General features: G+C 50.4%; 8 protein-coding genes across 8 annotated transcripts; 4 read left to right on the forward strand and 4 right to left on the reverse strand.

Moving 5' to 3' along the window:
• Positions 1 to 1001: 1001 nt before the first annotated feature.
• On the reverse strand, positions 1002 to 2094 carry F5J12DRAFT_214061 (Prefoldin subunit-domain-containing protein). The gene is made up of 5 exons (XM_051738444.1): positions 1878 to 2094; positions 1748 to 1824; positions 1582 to 1693; positions 1368 to 1529; positions 1002 to 1307 (listed from the first exon to the last, which is right to left on the reverse strand). Exons 1-5 carry the CDS (start codon positions 1941 to 1943, stop codon positions 1080 to 1082), a joined length of 645 nt encoding a protein of 214 aa, XP_051598614.1. The 5' UTR covers positions 1944 to 2094; the 3' UTR covers positions 1002 to 1079.
• Positions 2095 to 2604: 510 nt separating this feature from the next.
• On the reverse strand, positions 2605 to 3472 carry F5J12DRAFT_840897 (aegerolysin type hemolysin). Its single transcript, XM_051746116.1, has 2 exons — positions 3177 to 3472; positions 2605 to 3124 (listed from the first exon to the last, which is right to left on the reverse strand). The coding sequence occupies exons 1-2, from the start codon at positions 3281 to 3283 to the stop codon at positions 2812 to 2814; spliced, it is 420 nt and encodes a 139-aa protein (XP_051598615.1). The 5' UTR covers positions 3284 to 3472; the 3' UTR covers positions 2605 to 2811.
• Positions 3473 to 4071: 599 nt separating this feature from the next.
• F5J12DRAFT_840900 (uncharacterized protein) lies at positions 4072 to 6834 on the forward strand. Its single transcript, XM_051746117.1, has 5 exons — positions 4072 to 4378; positions 4427 to 4963; positions 5154 to 5426; positions 5495 to 6426; positions 6484 to 6834. Exons 1-5 carry the CDS (start codon positions 4133 to 4135, stop codon positions 6785 to 6787), a joined length of 2292 nt encoding a protein of 763 aa, XP_051598616.1. The 5' UTR covers positions 4072 to 4132; the 3' UTR covers positions 6788 to 6834.
• Positions 6835 to 8125, forward strand: F5J12DRAFT_840907 (uncharacterized protein). The gene is made up of 3 exons (XM_051746118.1): positions 6835 to 7252; positions 7305 to 7471; positions 7523 to 8125. Exons 1-3 carry the CDS (start codon positions 6927 to 6929, stop codon positions 7954 to 7956), a joined length of 927 nt encoding a protein of 308 aa, XP_051598617.1. The 5' UTR covers positions 6835 to 6926; the 3' UTR covers positions 7957 to 8125.
• Positions 8126 to 8220: 95 nt separating this feature from the next.
• On the forward strand, positions 8221 to 12418 carry F5J12DRAFT_723056 (glycogen phosphorylase; the record flags this gene model as incomplete). Its single annotated transcript, XM_051741427.1, has 26 exons — positions 8221 to 8290; positions 8348 to 8440; positions 8500 to 8624; positions 8683 to 9277; positions 9330 to 9413; positions 9470 to 9580; positions 9634 to 9656; positions 9705 to 9830; positions 9891 to 9978; positions 10228 to 10287; positions 10346 to 10394; positions 10450 to 10480; positions 10532 to 10596; positions 10656 to 10678; positions 10734 to 10759; positions 10815 to 11045; positions 11103 to 11120; positions 11170 to 11202; positions 11255 to 11345; positions 11401 to 11417; positions 11471 to 11693; positions 11749 to 11796; positions 11856 to 12006; positions 12071 to 12129; positions 12185 to 12267; positions 12338 to 12418. 26 exons carry the CDS (start codon positions 8221 to 8223, stop codon positions 12416 to 12418), a joined length of 2604 nt encoding a protein of 867 aa, XP_051598618.1.
• Positions 12414 to 13708, forward strand: F5J12DRAFT_214497 (uncharacterized protein). The gene is made up of 3 exons (XM_051738448.1): positions 12414 to 12818; positions 12921 to 13343; positions 13415 to 13708. The coding sequence occupies exons 1-3, from the start codon at positions 12723 to 12725 to the stop codon at positions 13445 to 13447; spliced, it is 552 nt and encodes a 183-aa protein (XP_051598619.1). The 5' UTR covers positions 12414 to 12722; the 3' UTR covers positions 13448 to 13708.
• Positions 13709 to 13741: 33 nt separating this feature from the next.
• On the reverse strand, positions 13742 to 14388 carry F5J12DRAFT_906301 (thioredoxin-like protein; the record flags this gene model as incomplete). Its single annotated transcript, XM_051748775.1, has 3 exons — positions 13742 to 14192; positions 14289 to 14305; positions 14362 to 14388. 3 exons carry the CDS (start codon positions 14386 to 14388, stop codon positions 13742 to 13744), a joined length of 495 nt encoding a protein of 164 aa, XP_051598620.1.
• A 1148-nt stretch (positions 14389 to 15536) lies between these two features.
• On the reverse strand, positions 15537 to 18657 carry F5J12DRAFT_214257 (STE like transcription factor-domain-containing protein). The gene is made up of 4 exons (XM_051738446.1): positions 18449 to 18657; positions 17662 to 18388; positions 17542 to 17612; positions 15537 to 17486 (listed from the first exon to the last, which is right to left on the reverse strand). Exons 2-4 carry the CDS (start codon positions 18379 to 18381, stop codon positions 15629 to 15631), a joined length of 2649 nt encoding a protein of 882 aa, XP_051598621.1. The 5' UTR covers positions 18382 to 18388; positions 18449 to 18657; the 3' UTR covers positions 15537 to 15628.
• Between the last annotated feature and the right edge of the window lie 856 nt (positions 18658 to 19513).

A 19513-nucleotide genomic window follows, 5' to 3' on the forward strand; every position in this document is an offset into this window, starting at 1 on the left:
TCATTCTTCAAAATTCTGTATATGGTCAAAAAAAAAAGTACAGATAGTAGGTTCCTTCCCAAAAAGTCACAAAAAGGTCAAAAATAGTAAAGTGTTAATTTCCTGATGACTTGTTATTAGAGAAAGCTAACCATGTCATTCTCAGGAGTTCACTCTTGGCAATGCTAGCCGGGTTCTCGGCACACTAGATTGCCGACACAGATGACGACTCACAACCTATGGCTGTAACACAGTACATACCTGTCAGAAAATGTAATGTATACGTAGAGTGAATCAAGAGGTCAGCTGGTCATCACGGTGGGCAGACAAACCCACATGTACGGCAAAGAAGTTGCAGTACCATGAAGACCATGCATTCACACCCGGCCATCTGGAGTATATGCACGGCTGGGTCGAATTCCCATGGTGGCTAAGGAGCTTGTGAACAATCACCTAAATTACCCACGATAGAATCCGACGGTTAGACAGTTGTGACCAACTTTATCAATACAATGGGGATAGATGCAGTAGGTGCGCTTCGGGCGAACGGCAGTTATTCCGGCGCATCCTTGAATTTTACGGACAAAGGGTCCATATCTAGGACGGAATCAAATCAGCGAGGGTCGAGTGAGATATTCGTTATCATAAACAGTAACCTGTGTGTTCACGGTGAAACGATTTAAAGTTTCGGGGTGCGACAGCAGTCGGTCCTTGAAGGGTCCCCAACTCATGCATATTCTCCCTCGAGGCGAAAATCCTGGGATAATTCGTTCAGAAGCGCGGCTTCCTCGTACCTATCGTGCTTCGTCCGAGTCAGGGCAGCTGAGTTTTAGAAGGTTGCATAACCTGACGGACCACGCTACTCCGTTAGTACCGTTGTCGGTAATGGGCGCAGATCGCTCATTCTGATTACTGGGACCTTCCCAGGGGCATCCAGCACGCACTCAGTGTCCCCCAACCCAATCTTCTAATTACGTGCAGAAGTGACTTGCAGCACTGTCTCCGTGGGTGACTCCGGCCGTACTATAGAAAACGGTCACACACTCGCATTATATGAAGTGCTTACGCAGTTAGTCAAGCATTGCGTAGATTAGATTGAACTACGACTCCTTTTCCCTTTTGGCAGCCTCCTCAGCTGACCGCCGTTCTCTTCTTCGTTTTACGTCCCAATTGTACATCCGTGCGGTGTTAACTTCCATCACCGTCAACTGTTCTCGTACGAACTCCAAATCTTCAATCGCCGTCTTCAAACTCGTTTCGGCGGCATCGAGTTTCGACCGAAGGAGCGTGATCGCTTCAGGAATTTCATAGGACAGCATAACGTTTGCCTAAATGCGATACACGTTAAGAGACCATATGTGACATTTAGGTTATCTGCTGTGACGTACACCAAGCCAGAGATACACCGTGTCTGTATCGTCCAGTTGCGCCTCTGCGAACAGAGTGTCGTTTAGTTCGAACGTCGTGGTCAGAGGCTTTTTCGCTCCGTCTGAGTTCTCGTCATCCTCTTCCAGGTCGTCTTCTTGGTCATCCGCTTTCTGCTTTCTGTCCTAGCGTTGCTGATCAATACAACATCCAAAATATTAGCCTAAACGCTCCCACCCGCCGCTGTTTTAGGAACTCGACCATCTGTAGCGTCTTCCTTATGTCCGGAATCTTGTCCTCGAGGGCTTTGCGCCTTTGGGTTAGACTCCCATCCATATAACGATATTTCCTATGCTGCGTTTGATCCCGAACTGTCATCTGAACACTGTGGGTGTGAACATACGCGATAGCATCTTGGAACTCCTTCAACGGTCCCTCGACATCACCATCGGGTCCCCCAATGTACTCTTCAACATTTGCCTGTCGATTGTGATGACCGAATGCATGCTTTCTCGACGATATTGTATACGTACGATGAACGGTGCTTTTGGAATACCTCGAGGGTTTTTGTCCTGGCCGAGAGTCGGAATTGGCGGCATCAGGATAATAGGCTCTCAGTCGATGAGTCGTGTGAGATCAGTAATGGATGCCTTACTAAGGATTTGGAGACAAAACTTCTCTAAATTCGTGTCTAAAATGCGAGCGTGCCGAGATGCCGGTGCTACAGAATTGCACCCGCAAGACCACCTGTCAAACGTTGCTGTCATCGATCATATCTTTCGGTGAGGGCTATATAATTTACAAGTGCGGCGATCACAATGCTGGCAGTTGTCTAGAGCTTAAATCTTACAGGAAATCACATTTTCGGTCCCTATTGTGGGCAGACCCACATGTTGAGTTCGAAACGCAAAGCCGTCAGCACTTCTTCGAAATGGAGGTGATAACTTCATGTGGGACGGGCTACCTGACGTCATTTAATTATGATGCCGCGAGTCTGAGGGGGTGCAGGAGGCCATTGATGGTTGCAAATCGTGCTAAGTGTAGTAGTACACTTGGCCAGTTTCTTCATATTAGTCTAAACCCCTTCATCCTTAGTCACTTCCCAAGATAATCTACGTATGTCACTTTCGGTTATAAGTACAATAATTGAAGATAAGATTCCGCGGGAGCGTGTGCGTGCCGCTGGTCGGGCATGGACTCGGAACTGATCAGGCAAACTTACACCCTTTACTATTACTCTTCATGACCATAGTAGTAGATGCCAAATTCAATATCAAGTCACGTTGACGTCCAAGCATACTGCGCCAGAAGCGGATACATGATGGCACGCTGTATAAGAATACAAACAACCGTAGTCCATACAAGGGCAAGAGAACATTCTAAGGGTGTACAAAAGCCTGTGATATAACCATTTGAGCGACAGAGACGAGGATATGTAGGCTGTCCGATGTGATCGAAAACTAGGCTCTAGGCACGTTGAACATCGATACTAACGTGACCGATGGCCCCGTAACTTTCCCAGGGACCAAGAGTGACCACATAATTATTGTGAGAATTCTGGACTTCGAGTCGATTTTCCTTGGACTTGGAAGGCAAGTCCCAAACGATGGTGCAAATTCGGGTCGACTTATCAAAGAGGTCAATGGAACCCTCTGTCCCTGCGAACGAACTCGGACGTCTGCAGGCCGAAACAGCAGTCACAGCACCGGGAGCAACGGTAAGTCCATTAATTTCATCTGCCGATATTTCAGTGCCTTTGCTATCGCGGAAGAATTTTCCCCTGATTCAATTTTCAGTAACGAGTATTCAAGGGACTAGGGGTATTTCCATACCACGTAACCGTGGCATTTTGGACTTTAATAGTCTTGTTGCCCAAATTGTTTTTTATGTTCATGCAAACCCACAGGGCTTTGCCAAAGCTGATAGATTCAAGGTCCATTGGCAGGGGGAACGAAGGGAGGGGTGGGCAGAGTAAAGGGATGACGGAGAATACGAATACACAACAGCAAAAAGGGGGGATGGGCAGGATGATAGGACGACAGGAAGTATGCAGTTTATACACCCACCAGCGACTCTGGGAACTTTTGTTCGACCATATGTAGCGTCATCAAAACCCCGAGGACTATACGTACCGTGAGAGGACTCGTGTGCACATTGAGAGGCAAATTAATTAACGGGAAGCCCCCATGCCGTCCTTACACCGCCAGCCAGAGTATTGATTTCGTATCTGAATATTGATTTGTGATTGACAATAGATGTCTCAGAAGGGGATGGAGAATTGATTTCGCTATTTCCTTCTGATACGGTGTCCGACGGAACCACTGACCCTAAAATGACAAAATAGGTACAAAGTCCTTCATTTAGACACCGAAGGAAGGACCATTTGTTCGTTGATCAACATTGAAATGTAATAAGGGGACAACCTCGGGCCGAGAACCAGACCTGAAGCTGAAGGCTAGACACACGGGGATCATATGTTCGATGCCAGTCATGAGAATAGAACCACGTCGTCGCTGGACTAAAACATTGTAGTAGTGCTTGTGGGTCCACACACTACCTTCCCAGTCATATGGTTTGTTGTTGAAAACGGTGAGACCCCAGATAGAGGAAGCGAATACATACTGCTTCAGGATAAAGTCGCAGGATCAGGGGGGCTTGTCCTTAACTGAGTGCGTGAAGACAAAGACAAGCTTACTACTAAGTACGCAGGCCGCCGGCATCGCACCGGTGATTGCCGGCCGCGTGTGATCCCAGCTACAGCTTTTCCTTCGTCTGGTCAAGCGCGACAATGTCCCGTCTGATAGTGAAGAACCTTCCACCGTACCTGACACCAGAAGGCCTACGCAAACATTTTGAGCAGAATGGAGCACCGCCAGGGACTATCACAGATATCAGAGTGTCCCATAAACCGGATGGGACGACCCGACGGTTCGGCTTCGTAGGTTTCAAATCTGACAAGGAAGCTGCCACAGCAAGAGACTACTTTGATCGTACGTTTATCGATTCGACACGGATAAGTGTTGCAGTAGTTGAGGTGAGATCGCCTTGGTTCTTATTTGCGTGTCATTGACACAGACAACAGGGTGCCAAGGACGCACCGGCGCCGAGACCCAGCAAACGGCGACGTATCGAGCCCGACGAGCCAATCAGCGCGCAAAACCCACACAAGGACGCAAAGGCCAAGAAAAATGAGAAGCGAGACCAAAACCAGTTGAAAGCAAAATCTCAATTGGACGAGTTCCTCGAGGTATCGCGTTCCCGGAAAGGACCGTCATGGGCAAATGAAATCAACACTTCTCATCCTACTTTATCACCCGATGAAAAAGAGAAACACAAGACTGTAAGTGAGGTGCAAAATGACGCAGCTGATGATGTAGTGTCGGATCTGGAGTGGATGAAACGACGCATGACAAACCGCATACCCGAACCAGAAACGGTTTTTCAGCAAGACGAAGATGAGGACGAGAACAAAATCGAAGATCCCGCTCCCCAGCAGGATAAAGATCCGACTACGGAGACCATCCTCCAGACTGGTCGTCTATTCCTTCGGAACCTTGCTTTTTCATGCACAGACGCCGAACTACAGGAGCTCTTTCAATCGTTTGGTGAAATAGAGCAGGTAAGTATTTCGTTGCTTGATTATTTTCCCGGGCATGTCGTCCGTGATGATAACTAGCATAGGGACATCAGATTCTTAAGGAAAAAGATGATCCTCAGGGAATAAACCGATAGTAGAATTTATCTGACTTGCATTTCGTCCCCTCTCCCCTTCTCGGCTTTGCACTGATTCTATTCCCTCCTTTCCCAAGGTGCATATACCGATCGATACCGTTTCAAAGCAACCGAAAGGTCTCGCATATGTCAGGTTTAAACAACCATCTTCTGCAGTCGCTGCTTACGAGGCACTCGACAAGAAGTCTTTCCAGGGTCGATTATTGCACATCCTTCCTGCCGTGGATCGTAAAGCCAAATTCGAGGTAACAGACGGAGATGGGAAGAAGAGATCGTTGAAAGAGGAGCGCGACGCCAAGCGGAAAGCTACGGCGGGGCGTGACTTCAATTGGAGTATGTTATACATGAATGTTCGTCGCCCCCTTATTATGTCGCCATCGATGTCTAGTAGTCTAATATAACCCGTGCCATGCTTCAGAGTGACGCCGTGGCTTCGTCTATCGCAGATCGGCTGAACATCTCCAAGGCTGATATCTTGAATCCCGAGTCTGATAATGCAGCCGTGAAGCTTGCCTTGGCCGAGACGCACGTCATTCAGGAGACAAAAGTATATCTAGAGTCGCAGGGAGTTATCCTCTCGACATTTTCTTCGCGAGTTCGGTCGGATACAATTATTCTCGTCAAGAACATACCCTACGGTACCACGGCTGAGCAAATACGCGAGTTATTCGAAATTCATGGGAAGCTCAGCCGTGTTCTTGTGCCCCCTGCGGGCACAATGTCAGTAGTGGAATTTGAGCACGCGGACGAAGCCAAGAAGGCTTTCCGAGCGGTGGCCTACAGGCGACTCGGAAATTCTATCATCTACTTGGAGAAGGGTCCGCTAGGCATGTTCCAAGAAGCAACAGGAGATGAAGACATGACTGCATCTACCTCCACTGCATTCAAGCCAATTACGATTGCGGAGCAGGAAACGCCCGATGGTGCTGGCAAAGACGATGAGCCGCCCCTGTCCGCTGGGACGACGCTGTTCGTAAAGAATCTTGCGTTCAGCACGACCTCCGAGAGACTCAGGCAAGTGTTCGGCGCTCTACCGGAGTTTTCGTTTGCACGCGTTCAAACGAAGCCGGATCCTAAACGCCCCGCGGTGCCTGGCGGAGCAGCGCCCCGGCTAAGTATGGGATACGGTTTTGTCGGTTTCAAGACACCAGAGGGTGCTAAGAAAGGACTTAAAAGCATGCAAGGGTTTGTTCTGGACGGGCATGCTCTCCATGTGAAATTTGCGGGGCGCGGGAAAGAGGAAGAGGAAGAATCTAAGGGTGAGGCAATTGCCAAGGCGAGGACGACCAAGATGATCGTGAAAAACGTGCCATTCGAGGCGTCGAAGAAGGATATCCGAGAGTTGTTCGGGTGCGCTACTTTTCCTTCTAGAATAAAGTCTATCTTACATTTTTATTTGTCACACAGCGCACACGGACAGCTCAAGTCTGTTCGGCTACCAAAGAAATTTGACTCACGAACTCGCGGGTTCGCGTTCCTCGAGTTCCTCACTCGTCGAGAAGCCGAAAATGCATTTGCAGCACTCAAACATACGCACTTGCTCGGTCGGCATCTTGTGTTGGAGTGGGCTGAGGAGGCGGAGCAGGATCTGGAGGCTCTACGGAAGAAGGCAGGTGTTGGGTATGGTGCAGGGACAGAGTTGCCTGGCAGAAAACGGAAGCTCAATATCGGCGAGGCTGAGCCTGATGCTGGGGATGGAGACTTGGATTAGCTCGTTATGTAATCAAATGCGAACACGCAACGCGTCTCCCCCCCGGGTTGTTATTACCCTGCTGTGCAGGGAGTCTCTGCAAGTATACAGCCAGTGCCCTTTGGTTAGTAGGACTGTTACAGTGCGACGACCGAGGACAATGGAAGACACCAACATGTACGGTTTGGACCTGCCGCCGCCCATGAAACGCAGAAGAAGACCCGTTGACGAGCCACCCTCCGCCAACGGTTCACATATGCAACACGACCGATTTTGGTTCTCGGATGGGAACATCGTCCTGCGTGTCGAACAAACATGCTTCAAGATTCACCGCAACAAGTTAATGTATTCCATTGTCTTTGCAGACATGCTGGAACTCCCCCAGCCACAGGACGCAGAGAACGTTGACGGGTGTCCGCTCGTTGCCTTTTCAGGGGACTCTGTAGCAGACTGGACAGTTACCCTAAGCTGGATGTATAACCGCAGGTGGGTGTGTTATGTCCTGAAGAAACCTTTCATGCAATAAACCTGCCACAAGTGCTTTCGAGTCGCGCTCTGCCACGTTCGGTATCATTGCCGGAGCGCTTCGAATATCCACGAAATACGAGATTTCTGACCTGCGCTCCTGGTCCAAGCAACAGCTACTTTCAAGATGGCCAACGAATCTTCTAGAAATGAACAGCAACGCGTTTCCAAATGCTGCTGGTAAGTCCTCGACTACGACCTTCCGCGTTTACATCACAACTATTTTTGCAGAGGCGATCGCTTTAGCGCGACAGCTGGATGTTCCAGAAATACTACCAGCAGCATTTTACGCCCTTTCGGTGCAGCGCTGGGGAGGGGGAGGCGATGGAGGGAACAGCCATCACATTCTTTCGCCGGAGGACTTGCGACGTGTCATCGTTGGTCGTGAAGAACTTGAACAACATCTCGTCGCCATCCTTACTTGCCCAATTGGAGAGAGTTTCATCCTCTGCCGAGAATGTGAAGCTGTCTTTCAAAAGTGGCTAGTTTCGCGTTTTCTGCATTCGCCATACAGGAGTTGGCTATTGCGCGAACTGAAAGACATCTTACAAGAGCCGTGGACGGAGTTGTCCTCGTGTTCCTTTTGCCTGTCCACGTTCCGTCAGGTGGTTGCTAAATTTACAGATGAACTGCTTCATACAATACCCAGGTACTTCAGGCTTTGATGCAGCTTATAATTTGTCAGGTCATTCCCTCAGGTGATGGCTTCCGAGTTGGGCCCTTGCCACGTACTAGTACAGGCACATGTGATATATAATTCGGAGAGTGTTGGATTGTCAGTTGAATTTGGAGGAGGTCTAGACCTGCTCTGTACTGTATTTAGTGAATTGACCCCTTTCTCCGTACTGAAAGGGCCTCTTTTGTCGTGACTGGCCGCCCTTGGGCCCCCCACCCGACGTTCCAGTGATTCACGACATTCTCTGGATAGTATGACATCTGTACTAGATCCTGCGACGATTGGAAAGCCGAGTCGTCCTCGACATGTGAGGACCCTAACACGTGTGTAGATCGTCATATCTAGCCGAGGATCAGAGATTGATCATGGGGCTTCACAAGTCTACATACCAGAGCAAGACGAAGACGGGAAGGACAAGTGGCCGAGAGGCGAGGAGGAGCTATGGAGAGCCAATCTGAGAAAGCCAGACACAGGTATGTATGGGGTTGCGTATCCCAGCGACGGCCATGCTGATACCACACATACCCTGCAGACGTACCTTCCATCGCCCGGTCCTTTGTGAACCATGTCCAAACGTCCCTCGCTCGCCAGCCTCACAACCTCAGCGACCTGGGTGCTTATCTTGCAACCGGATTGTCGGTTCGAGATAATCTGCTGGTGAGTGCTCCCGTTGATCTCCCTGGGTCGTCCAACTTTCTCTCTTCCTCTCGAGTAGCTCAACTGGAATGAGACGCAAATGCACATGAACCGGGTTGCCGGAAAACGCGCGTATTACCTCTCCCTCGAGTTCCTCATGGGACGCACTCTGGACAATGCTCTCCTTAATCTTGGTCTGAAAGATCAATACAGGGAATCCATCGACAGACTAGGTTTCAACTTGGAGGACCTCATCGACCAGGAACGTGATGCAGGCTTAGGGAACGGTGGCCTTGGACGTCTCGCGGCATGTTACCTCGATTCATCTTCAACCCAAGAACTTCCGGTGTGGGGATACGGTCTGCGTTACAAGTATGGTATCTTCCAGCAGCTCATTTCGCCCGATGGTCAACAGCTCGAGGCTCCCGATCCGTGGTTAGAGCACCTGAATCCGTGGGAGGTTTCTCGTGCAGACGTGCAGTATGAGATCCGGTTTTACGGAGAGGCTCAGAAGTACGTTAATGGCACTGCCCGGGGTGTCTGGTATGGTGGTCAAGAAGTCTTGGCGGTCGCGTACGACGTAACGATCCCGGGCTATGATACTCGCAACACGAACAATCTGCGTTTATGGGCGAGCAAGCCAAAGCGGGGCTTCGATTTACAAAGTTTTAACGGTGAGTGATGTGTTGGACGATGAAGGGGTCACTGATCTACATACCTCTCAAGCCGGGGATTACGAGCATGCCATCGAATCTTCGAATAGTGCCGCTGCGATCACCTCCGTCTTATATCCTAACGACCAAACGACGTGTAAGGGGTCATTCCTCGCGGCATTCGGGTTGATTTACTGACGCACTTCATATCAGTCGGCAAGGAGTTGCGCCTTAAACAGCAGTACTTTTGGACAGCAGCTAGTCTTGCAGACATCATGCGGCGTTTTAGGAACCTCGGAAAACCAATGATTGAACTACCGGATTGTAAGCTTTCCGTTCCTCTCGTATTCTCTAGTCACTCAATGGCACTCTACTAGATATCGCGATCCAGTTGAATGATGTACGTTCTCCGTAGCACCATCGAATTCTCTCTCTCATAGGAATGCAGACTCATCCTACGCTTGCTATCCCTGAGCTCATGCGCATATTGGTCGACGAAGAAGACTTGCCATGGGATGTGGCATGGTATATCGTTACCAACACTTTCTTCTTCACCAATCATACAGTCCTCCCGGTAAGTCAGCTATCAGTATGGCGCCGCCGATTCTTTTGAAGAAGTTTGCTCGCTTTATAGGAAGCCTTGGAAAAATGGCCAGTCCCCTTGATGGAACATCTTTTGCCCAGGTATTGCGCGATTATCATCACTCCACTATCCATCTCCTGTGCTGACATGCTCGATCGCTCGTTTATTCCAGGCATATGCAAATCATTTATGATATTGTACGTAGGCTCTTGTTCTCGCCGTCGTTCTTTTTTCATTGATCCTTTTTGCAGAACCTGTAAAGCTCTCCCGTAAAGCGATCTAATATATACCCTATTGATCACTTCTTTCTTTTCTCCGCCGACAGGATTTTCTTGCAATGTATGTATCCCTTCGGTGTCTAGGATTCGACATTGACCTTCTCGGACAGCCGTGGAGCACAAGTTCCCTGGAGACCGCGATCGGCTTGCTAGGATGTCTCTCATCGAAGGTTGGTAAAAAGACAGATGATCTATTTTAGAAGGGCATGTCATTTGACTCCTGCACAGAGAACCACCCCAAGTACGTCCGTATGGCACACCTTGCGTGCATTGGTGAGTTATATTTCGCGCCAGGAACCACACACTGCATTGTGATGCCATCCTGCAGGGAGTCGCAAGATCAATGGCGTGGCCGAGGCAAGTGTCATGCTGCGTGTTTCTCATATGACGGCGCTCATCGTATCGTGTCTGCAGCTTCATTCCGAGTTAGTGAGGACAACCATCTTCAAAGACTTTCTGGACTTCTTCGGAGTGAGCAAGTATGTCTGTGCCGCGTATTTATTTAGGGCTTGATTGACTGACTGACTCGGGCCGCAAGGTTCGGTAATGTCACTAACGGCAGTAAGTCTTCGCCCTGATGCATAGCACGCGTATCGTTCTAATTCACCATTTAAAGTCACACCGCGTCGTTGGCTCGCACAGGTGCGTCGTTCCATTGCTACATACGTATTAGACACCGTCTCATGTCGACGGTCAGTGCAACCCAGACCTTACCGACCTCATCACCAAGACGATAAATATACCGAAGAATATCTGGTTGAAAGATTTGGGTCAGCTCGAGGAACTACTGAAGTATGTCGAAGACGAGGATTTCCTCGAGGAGTGGGCTGCTGTGAAACAAGCCAACAAGGAGCGGCTGGCACATTATATGCGGGTTACGCTCAGCTTGAACGTCAACACTAAGGCTATGTTTGATGTGCAAATCAAGGTAAAGTTTCGTTTTGTCGTGGTGCAGAGTTCAGAAGGGCTCACGAATGTGTTACAGCGGTTGCATGAGTACAAGGTACGCCTGGTTAGGACGAGCAGGGGGAATATCTGATTTGTCTTTTTAGCGTCAAACACTCAATATTCTTGGTGTAGTGCATGTAAGTCAAATTGCCGTGGACCGAGTATCATAGTACTTAACAGTTTTGCCAGCGTTATCTAACGCTGAAAGCCATGTCACCGTCGGAAAGGAAAAAGTTGACGCCTCGAAACGTCTTCTTCGCTGGAAAGGCAGCACCGGGGTGTATGTGCCTGTTCTTCCCTTCCTATGCGCCGTCTGAATGTTCCTTGTCCACCAGATGAAATTGCAAAACTGGTACGCGTCGCGGTACCGCAGTCGTGTCCAAGACGGACGTTTACACTTTGCAGACGATTCGGCTCATCGTCAACGTTGCTCGTGTCGTCAACGCTGACCCCGATACCAAGGACTATCTCAACGTCTTTTTCCTTCCAGACTACTCTGTAACAATGGCAGAAATATTGATTCCCGCGTCGGATATCAGTCAGCACATCTCGACTGCTGGTACGGAGGCATCCGGGACGTCGAACATGAAGTTCTGCCTGAATGGGGGTCTTCTTCTCGGCACCGTTGGTACGTGTATGGGTTGTTTACTTTGTTGCGACTGCGGACATAACCACCCTTTCAGATGGCGCAAACATTGAGATCGCAGAGGAAGTGGGCAGCGAGAACGTCTGTACGTACATACCTGGAACGAGTTTCAGATTGGCTCAGCGCTGATCGTTGTCTCTCTAGTTTTCTTTGGACACCTGACGCCTGCCGTGGAAGAACTTCGTTACCAACACAAGCATCATCCTGTTCCGGTTGAAGAAAAGTCACGAAATTTGGCCAAAGTACTGGACCAGATCTCATCAGGGCTTTTCGGAGATGAGGGTGTGTACGAGCCGTGAGTTCCCAAACCCGAAAGCTGCAGTCGATAGTTTGTTCCTGGTGTTAACAAACCCACATAGCCTTCTAAACACCATCCGACAGCTAGATTACTACCTTATCACCGATGATTTCGACTCCTGTAAGTTGGATGGGATCTGCAGGCAGTGTTGGTACTAATGAACGTCTTTTTTCAGACATAGAAGCTCTACAAATGATTGACAATGCTTACAACGACCGTACGGAATGGATCAAGAAAAGCATCAGGACAACGGCCAAGGTGGGTGGAACCCCGTTTCGTATAAAACGTTTGAGAAGCATCTGTGTTGACTTGTGGAAACACGAAACAGATGGGCAAGTTCAGCTCTGATAGGGCGATCCAGGACTATGCGCAGGAATACTGGAACATCGAGAGTACCAAAGTCGAGTGAAGCTATGTAGTTTGATTTCTTGTTCATAGGCAAGGCGGTGGAAGAGGGTTTGATGAGTTTCCCTTTGCTGGCCCAATCTTTATTCCTAGGAATATAATGATTTTGAGGGTGATATCGAGCTTGCCAATATAGTTGGTTCCTTGATGTGGCAGGTCCACCAGGCACACATCCTTGGCGGCAGCAGCGGTGGCGAGGCTGTTCAACGTGACAGTCCTCGGTCTGGGCGACTAATTTTCTATGTGAACATCTCTCCCCACGTCCACCACTACCACTGTGCTTTGAGGAGTCCTAATTCACGCTAGCCATGTCGAGGTCAAAGACTCCAAATCCCAACCAGCGCAGTAGCTACGACCAAAACCTTCTCGTCGATGCACCCCAGGCAACTCGGGCGCAGCTACGGGTACGTGCACAGCCCCAAATTCTTCTCGAGTTCCCTCTATACTTGTACTTACCACTTACTGGCGTCTTTCTGTCCAACGACGCGCATGGATTGGCTTTGTAGGAAGGTTACAATGTCGATCTACTCGACAGCAGTCGGCCTGGTCCGGCAGACTCAACAACGCCCGCACCTCCCGTCGCCCCTCCTCCTCCAATGCCTCAAGCACCTCTGATGCCTGCAGCCACAGAGAACGGTTCGAAGGAACCGTTCGTGGAATCAGGTGGTGTTTATGCCTCGAAGCCTCGCACAGGGTTTTGGCGCAGTCGAAAGGGCATCATTACAGTCGTCGTTATCATCGTCGTTGTCATTGGTGCTGTGGTCGGGGGAGCAGTCGGAGGGACGACGAAGAAGTCCAATGGCAATACCGGGCCGCCTACAAAGTCATCATCGTCGCCCAGTGGGACGACGGGCGTGGACACTTCGTCAATAGACGGTGCCACGACGTCGGCGACGCCCACGGGTAGTTCTAGCTCGCCTAATCAGGGTGTAAGTGGTCTCCGAGGTGGGGGCGGCAGTCATTTTTTCATCTTCTCCCCAGCATATTGACTTTGACGCAGCGCGATGACGCCTCCGCTGCGAATGTGTCGTGATCACTGTCTGACTGCGAGGGTGGGTCGTCTGAGGATGATGGCGAACACGGTTTGCAGTGATTATTGGGGTCGTTCTAGGTGGATCAGTTTGCGGGGATACCATGCTATATACTTCTATTGACTCTTAGCTTTTCCTTCGTTATGCGGTATATAATTCCTTGGCGAGACTTTAGCTTTACCATTTGACTGTCCCCTCGATTAGCCTTATGGTAGTTTGCTCATTTGGACCAATCGTACACCGAAATTCCGTACAAACCGTTGACTTGCGGCCAATATATTTGTAATAAATAATGTCTAGGAAAACCACCCGCTGGGCGGGTTGACATCGTCTTTGACTTCTCCATCCCGTCGCTTTCTCAAGGCTTCCAAAATATTTTTCACACCATCCACATCACCGACGCTCGCTTTTCCTCCGTGCCAGTCTACGACAAGGGGCCACTTGAGTGCTTCAGGGTGCCGCGATACCAGATTCGACATCGCAGCCGCCGTCTGTGGCTGTTCTGAAAGCCCAGGAGCGCTCGGATGTGCCGACAAGAAAGCGGAATACGGGCCGTTCTCAGATCCTTTGGGCTCGAGGTACGACATGATGGTCTTAATCTGATCCGGAGTAGGTGGAGTGCGTTCGACGACCTCCAGGTTGAACTGCAGGGGCGGTGCGTCTTGTTTTTCTGGTGGATATGGTGCAGATAGGGCTGATCGCAGTAGGGCGAGTGCCCTGACTGATGCAGGAGACGATGGGTTGTGGCTGTTGGTTGGTCGTACAAATCAGAATACCCCCGATAGTTTAAGTCCGTGGTTAGTACACTGCCAACGGTTGATGCTAGCACACATGTTCACTAACAAAATGGATATTTGAGGCTAGGACGGATTTGTTCAACTCAAAACAAGCTACTAGCGATAAGGGCGTGTCTCACCAGTGTTTTTAAGAATGACGAGAACATAGTTGCCAACTCACAAAATGGTTTTGGAGGGAGTACTGCCATATCGTCTATGACGCTGGTCACGTGATCATGGATCTCGGAGTCCATGGAGTATCTGTACTGCTCCTCGGGGAGCAGATCGATGACATGTGCCCTCGGATGCTAACTTGTGCCCACGAACTACATCCGGAGTGGGGCTAACTTGGCGGGTGCAATCCATGGCTCCGGGATCACCTTCACATCTGACCTTTGCCATAACGCGGGTACACTATTTGGTAGGCTGGCAATTCCCAAGTCCTGGGCTATGTATATTGGCAAATCCGGTCCATTTCCGGGACGCCCGGGAGAGCGCGATCCATCCACCAGTCGACGCCGATCAGGCTATCCAGTCTCCCCACACCACACATGCTTACTGATCACCATGTCATTCGGGCTTACTCCACCCTCATGTGCCTACCCCATCGACTCGTCATTCGGATGCGACTGTGTCATCTTTGAATCATGAGCCCATACAAGGGGGATCGATCAACAAATGCAAAAAATACAATGGCTACCGTATGAGGTCGCACAACTGGCTTACCTTCTAAGGCGGAGAACACGGATCACCCACCAGAAGCCAGGCACGCTAAGGTATCTGCGAGTGATGCCATGGGCCCAGTTGCACCATATTTATCCTTACGAGCAGTGCGGAGAACTTCTGGCCTCGTTTTCCGGACATCACGGTCATGGTTCAACTGACGCAGTTAGGTTTTGTTCCCAGAACCAGCAAGCTTATCCCGAACCTCGCAAGTATGAGATCTATAGAGTGATGATCATTTCATCCTCGATTTTTTATTGTTATCTCCATGCCATAATCTATGATGGGAATTGCTAAATAGAGAGCCATTGTTGCTTTGTACTAATCTATGTTTGCGATGATCACAGCGTCCAGAGAACGCAATCGACTCCATACATCATTGTACAAACACCTGACAAAACCAAGAAGTGAGGGGTATACGGTGTGTAATCCGACCGGGGATATTGTAGGTGACCGGCACAAAAATGGTTGACAGCAAGGCAAATGGACGCAAGGGAGCATTAGCGCAAAGGTGCGTATCGTACAGGACTTCTGAGTGGCAGACGCGGGATAAATAATTCTGGATACAAGAGGGGGGGAGGCAGGCGGTCATCGATATCCATCGTTGAGCGAGCTGGTCCGCAGGAATTAGCTCGTCGTGTGATAATGTACGTGAAGTTCGGCGTCAGAAGAACCCTTATGCCCTTATGCGTTCGAAATCAAGAAACCCCCGTCAAACGGATGCGCGGAATAAGGTTGGTTCACATCCAGACCGTCCTCCGCACCGGCGTAGAAGGATAAATCGGGGTAAATATTCCCCAGCCCAGAACCGGTATCCAAACAATTCGAAGTGGGCTCCATAGCTTGACTCAGTGACGAGCTGGAAAAGGATCGTGGCTGCGTGTTGTACGAACCACCATCGCCGCTCAGTGTCACTGCCGAAATGGAGGATAGATCCAGCGAATGTGTTCCCAAGCTTGACGGACTAGACTGGCTAGACCATGAGCTTGCGGATGCGGCGTACGGATGGTAGCTACGAACAGGTGTTGTCGTTTGACTCTTCATTAGGGATGGCGTCATGCTTCTGTGGCGTCTGATCGGCCCAATTGCGGACGAGCTAGTACCCGACCTGTGCGACCCGAATTCTAGCCTTTGCGAGGGTGTAGAATAGGATGCCTTGACTGATTCACCATTCAGCGATGTGGGGTCGCCGGTAAGAGGTGAGCCGGAGACGCTAGTCCAGGTAGTAGTAGTGGTATCGAAGGGAGAGAAGGAATCGAAGTGGCCAAGTCCAGCATCCGGCTGCATGTCGATGAGACCACGCGTGTCCTCAGCGTTGTAGAGCCTTCCGGACTGCGCAAGGTTTGCCTGGAACCCCGGAGTGACATCCGAGGCTACGAGCAACCCTTCCTCGTCACCCTGCACTTCTTGCACGTGTCCAGGCACCTCCACTTCGTACATGGTCAAGTCCGGAAGTCCATCCGCGTCGACTGGATACGGCGCTGGGAACGCATGGGCTAACCGTTCGAGATCTCCATCTTCCATCTCCTCGTCAGCATCGCCATTCAACGCACAGACGTCACCAGACCCCATGTCTTGGCCATCCGCACGTGCATGAATGCGGAGGTGCTGGTGGAGGTTATCAGATCTCGAGAAGCGTTTCTTACACCTGTCACATTCGTAAGGCCGTTCCATGGTATGTGTGCGCAAATGTCGCCTCAGATGTTCGGCTCGTTTGAAGAGTCGGCCGCACGAGAATGAAGGGCAGACAAAGACCTTAGACGTCGTTGTCGTCGTGGGGGTCTCATTATCGAATCCAAACAGCGGAGGGGTCGGATCTGTCAGGGAACGAGACAGGTGCGGCACCCTCTGGGGGTTGTCTTTGGCAGTGAGCTGACTAAATCGAGAGAGTTGTCCGGTGTCTGCGGACAGTGATAATGCAGGAGCGATGGCCCTAGATGAACTGCTCCCAATCGCGGAATCCCCTCTCATAGTTCGCACCGCTTCTGCACTGCTTGGAGTGCCAATCCTCCGAGCCTGGGAGGAAAACACGTCGGCCGCTGACATGCCGCGGTCTCCGGTCCCATAGCCGACGTCGCGAGTGGTGTCGCTGAAAGAGTACTCGCATTCACCCACGTTGTGATTGATCGTATGAGATAATCCTGGAGAGATCCTGTGGGAAGGCTTCTTGCGACGCTGCTTGTAACTCGGGGAGCCATCAAATAATGTGATAGGCATGAGAGGAATGCTCGCCCCGTGCATAGGAGAAGGAAGGCGACTTAGCCCCATTCCGTCGATATGGGTCAGGTCCCCTGTGAGAGCTTCATCTATCCCAGATAGTGCGGCTGAAGGTTCATTGGCTGTGGCGGTTGGGACTTCCGACGCCACATTATTGCTGCCAAATCCTTTTTGTTGTACTTTGCTGCCGAACTGTTCGTACAACCTTTGATTACGATCCCACTTAAATGAAAGCGCAGGCTCGCCCACCACCTCTGTTGTGGAGTCACGGGAGAGGTCGCGTTCGAGAGCGTCGAGAAAGAGCCGGTCATGGGGTACTGAAGACCTGAGTCCTCCGGAAGTTAGGAGAGAACCGCTCGGTGAAGCGGGAGTCTGCTTACCAATAAAAGACCTTTTGTTTCTTTTGTGTACGGATACATTGAAACTTGTAGAGAAGGTCCAAGAACGGTGACTATGGGAGCGGTCAAGGAGCAGACTGAGGTTACGCGGAAAGCACGCACCTTCGGCTCTTCCAATGTGGCGTCCGTGCCATGTTTGAGGTTTCGTAGGTCACTGAAGATGCCCTCTTCGAATTTCTTGATATTCCGAACGGGGCGTCCGAATGCTTCAAACCGAAACACAAGGGAGCGCACGATGTCGGTGCCAGTGATAAAATACTTGCCAGACCACAAGACGCATGTTATGTGCTCCGACTGTGAAATGCGGAAACGAGTCATCCTCGCATCCGGACACGATACGTATGGGGAGACGCTGGCAGCGAGGGGGTCGTCCGAGTAATTAGATCTCGACGGGTCGGTGTAACGATGTGCGGTCCTGAGGAAGTATCTGAGTCTGTCGAGATGAGCTAGGTTCTCCTGTTCCTTCGGGGTGAGCGGGCGCGAGAGCTTGTTGCATGACGATAGACCCATAGCGATTGGATTGAAAGTGGGGGTGGGGCCAGAGGGAGGATGAGACAAGTCCGAAGAAATATCAGCGGAAGTATATGACCAATGTGACTGTTGATAGGATGCTGAGGAACCGTGGGCTGTAAGGGGTGGCGCAGATGAATCCGATGCAGTGATACGATCTGATGGAGGGAGCGCAGGCAATTGCTGACCTGATAAACTCATGGGTATAAGGGGTGTCGAGGCAATAGATGGGCCGAAACCAGAAGTTAATGGAGACTGAGAGGGAGAGGCCCTGAGACCGAGAGATTCAGGCACAGCAAGGTAATAGTCCATGACGATACTATAAGGGAGACTGCGGCGTGAACAACTCAGTGCATGGGTGAATGGGACAGAGACTTACTAAGGGGGTCCTGCAGAGTAGTAGCAATAGTAAGCCTAGCCAGGGTTATAACAAGGCGCTGGGGGGGGGAGAGCCACGAGGGATGGCTGGCAGTGGAGAGGCATTATATGGGGCATGGGGCTGCATAGCGCTCCCCAAGTCCGCTGATCATGGAACACACCTGGACATACGTTCGCCCATCAGAGGGCGGCTACTAAAACGGCAGAACGACTATGACGGGACGAGGGTGTGGCCGTGATGCATTGATATCAGCTACACCACCGAATTGGTACCTCCCGGCGATGCAAATTCTACACATTATCGGCCTCCATTGGAGACTCAGCAAGTACAAAGGCATACTGACTCGGCAGATCTCGCCGGGATGGCCGTCGAATTGTTTGGATTCCAGTGTTCATTTCCAGAGAAGCTGTGGTCGCAAATTTGTTGATGGCACCTGGCGCGTTGCTGCGTTTTACCACCGAGCTCGTCGCACGTGGACCACATAATTTTTCTTCACTGCCACTTTGCGGCAACAAAATCCGATTTATACGTGAACACATTGATTGCAAACCCAAGCCGTTAGTAGTATTTACATCTCGATCATATCGCATCCCCACAGCCCGACTCCAAAACCTTTGGGAAAGGTACAGATGGATGACTCGAGATCAACGGGAGCCGCATTCCAGCGCCGTCATGTCTGGATCCACACGTTCATCGGTCCGTGGTTGCATTTCATGGATATCACAGGCGGTGGAGCCGATGGTCACATTGCTTCGTTGTGCACCTTTTCCGTCTGTGCCAATGACATGAGGATATGAATCTCGATAGGGACTGCACATTCGAAATCTGAATTCCCGAACGGACATATACTAGTAGACGAGCATCCGGCAACTCATCAACTGCACCCTCTGTCACCATCCGAACTATCAAGACGCAGGTTACCGACTGTGACTATCATCACCTTGCATTTGATTTATATCGTACTCTGGGGCATCTCCCAGCGCACCCGTGGCCTCTCTCCGTCAGGTGAGGGTTTGTTATCCTGCAGCTGGTGAATTGTCTAGAGCTATGCTCGTAGCTTGGATC

The sequence above is a fragment of the Pisolithus orientalis genome, assembly GCF_024613125.1.
Source record: "Pisolithus orientalis strain OTSU chromosome Unknown F5J12scaffold_21, whole genome shotgun sequence".
In the NCBI taxonomy this organism is placed as follows: domain Eukaryota; kingdom Fungi; phylum Basidiomycota; class Agaricomycetes; order Boletales; family Pisolithaceae; genus Pisolithus; species Pisolithus orientalis.

Excerpts from the sequence above, each read along its gene's own strand:
- F5J12DRAFT_840907 (XM_051746118.1), top strand. The coding sequence starts at position 6,927 with ATGGAAGACACCAACATGTACGGTTTGGACCTGCCGCCGCCCATGAAA. Across the intron at positions 7,253-7,304 it reads AGCTGGATGTATAACCGCAG|TGCTTTCGAGTCGCGCTCTG; the intron begins GTGGGTGTGTTA and ends ACCTGCCACAAG. Across the intron at positions 7,472-7,522 it reads CGCGTTTCCAAATGCTGCTG|AGGCGATCGCTTTAGCGCGA; the intron begins GTAAGTCCTCGA and ends CTATTTTTGCAG.
- F5J12DRAFT_214061 (XM_051738444.1), bottom strand. The coding sequence starts at position 1,943 with ATGCCGCCAATTCCGACTCTCGGCCAGGACAAAAACCCTCGAGGTATT. Across the intron at positions 1,530-1,581 it reads AGTTCCTAAAACAGCGGCGG|GACAGAAAGCAGAAAGCGGA; the intron begins GTGGGAGCGTTT and ends CAGCAACGCTAG. Across the intron at positions 1,308-1,367 it reads CGGTGTATCTCTGGCTTGGT|GCAAACGTTATGCTGTCCTA; the intron begins GTACGTCACAGC and ends TATCGCATTTAG.
- F5J12DRAFT_840897 (XM_051746116.1), bottom strand. The coding sequence starts at position 3,283 with ATGGACCTTGAATCTATCAGCTTTGGCAAAGCCCTGTGGGTTTGCATG. Across the intron at positions 3,125-3,176 it reads CAAAATGCCACGGTTACGTG|GGGAAAATTCTTCCGCGATA; the intron begins GTATGGAAATAC and ends AAATTGAATCAG.
- F5J12DRAFT_214257 (XM_051738446.1), bottom strand. The coding sequence starts at position 18,381 with ATGGACTATTACCTTGCTGTGCCTGAATCTCTCGGTCTCAGGGCCTCT. Across the intron at positions 17,613-17,661 it reads CCACATTGGAAGAGCCGAAG|TCACCGTTCTTGGACCTTCT; the intron begins GTGCGTGCTTTC and ends CCGCTCCCATAG. Across the intron at positions 17,487-17,541 it reads AAACAAAAGGTCTTTTATTG|GTCTTCAGTACCCCATGACC; the intron begins GTAAGCAGACTC and ends CGGAGGACTCAG.
- F5J12DRAFT_840900 (XM_051746117.1), top strand. The coding sequence starts at position 4,133 with ATGTCCCGTCTGATAGTGAAGAACCTTCCACCGTACCTGACACCAGAA. Across the intron at positions 4,964-5,153 it reads CGTTTGGTGAAATAGAGCAG|GTGCATATACCGATCGATAC; the intron begins GTAAGTATTTCG and ends TCCTTTCCCAAG. Across the intron at positions 5,427-5,494 it reads GGAGTATGTTATACATGAAT|AGTGACGCCGTGGCTTCGTC; the intron begins GTTCGTCGCCCC and ends GCCATGCTTCAG.
- F5J12DRAFT_214497 (XM_051738448.1), top strand. The coding sequence starts at position 12,723 with ATGTCGAGGTCAAAGACTCCAAATCCCAACCAGCGCAGTAGCTACGAC. Across the intron at positions 12,819-12,920 it reads CAACTCGGGCGCAGCTACGG|GAAGGTTACAATGTCGATCT; the intron begins GTACGTGCACAG and ends TTGGCTTTGTAG. Across the intron at positions 13,344-13,414 it reads CTAGCTCGCCTAATCAGGGT|CGCGATGACGCCTCCGCTGC; the intron begins GTAAGTGGTCTC and ends ACTTTGACGCAG.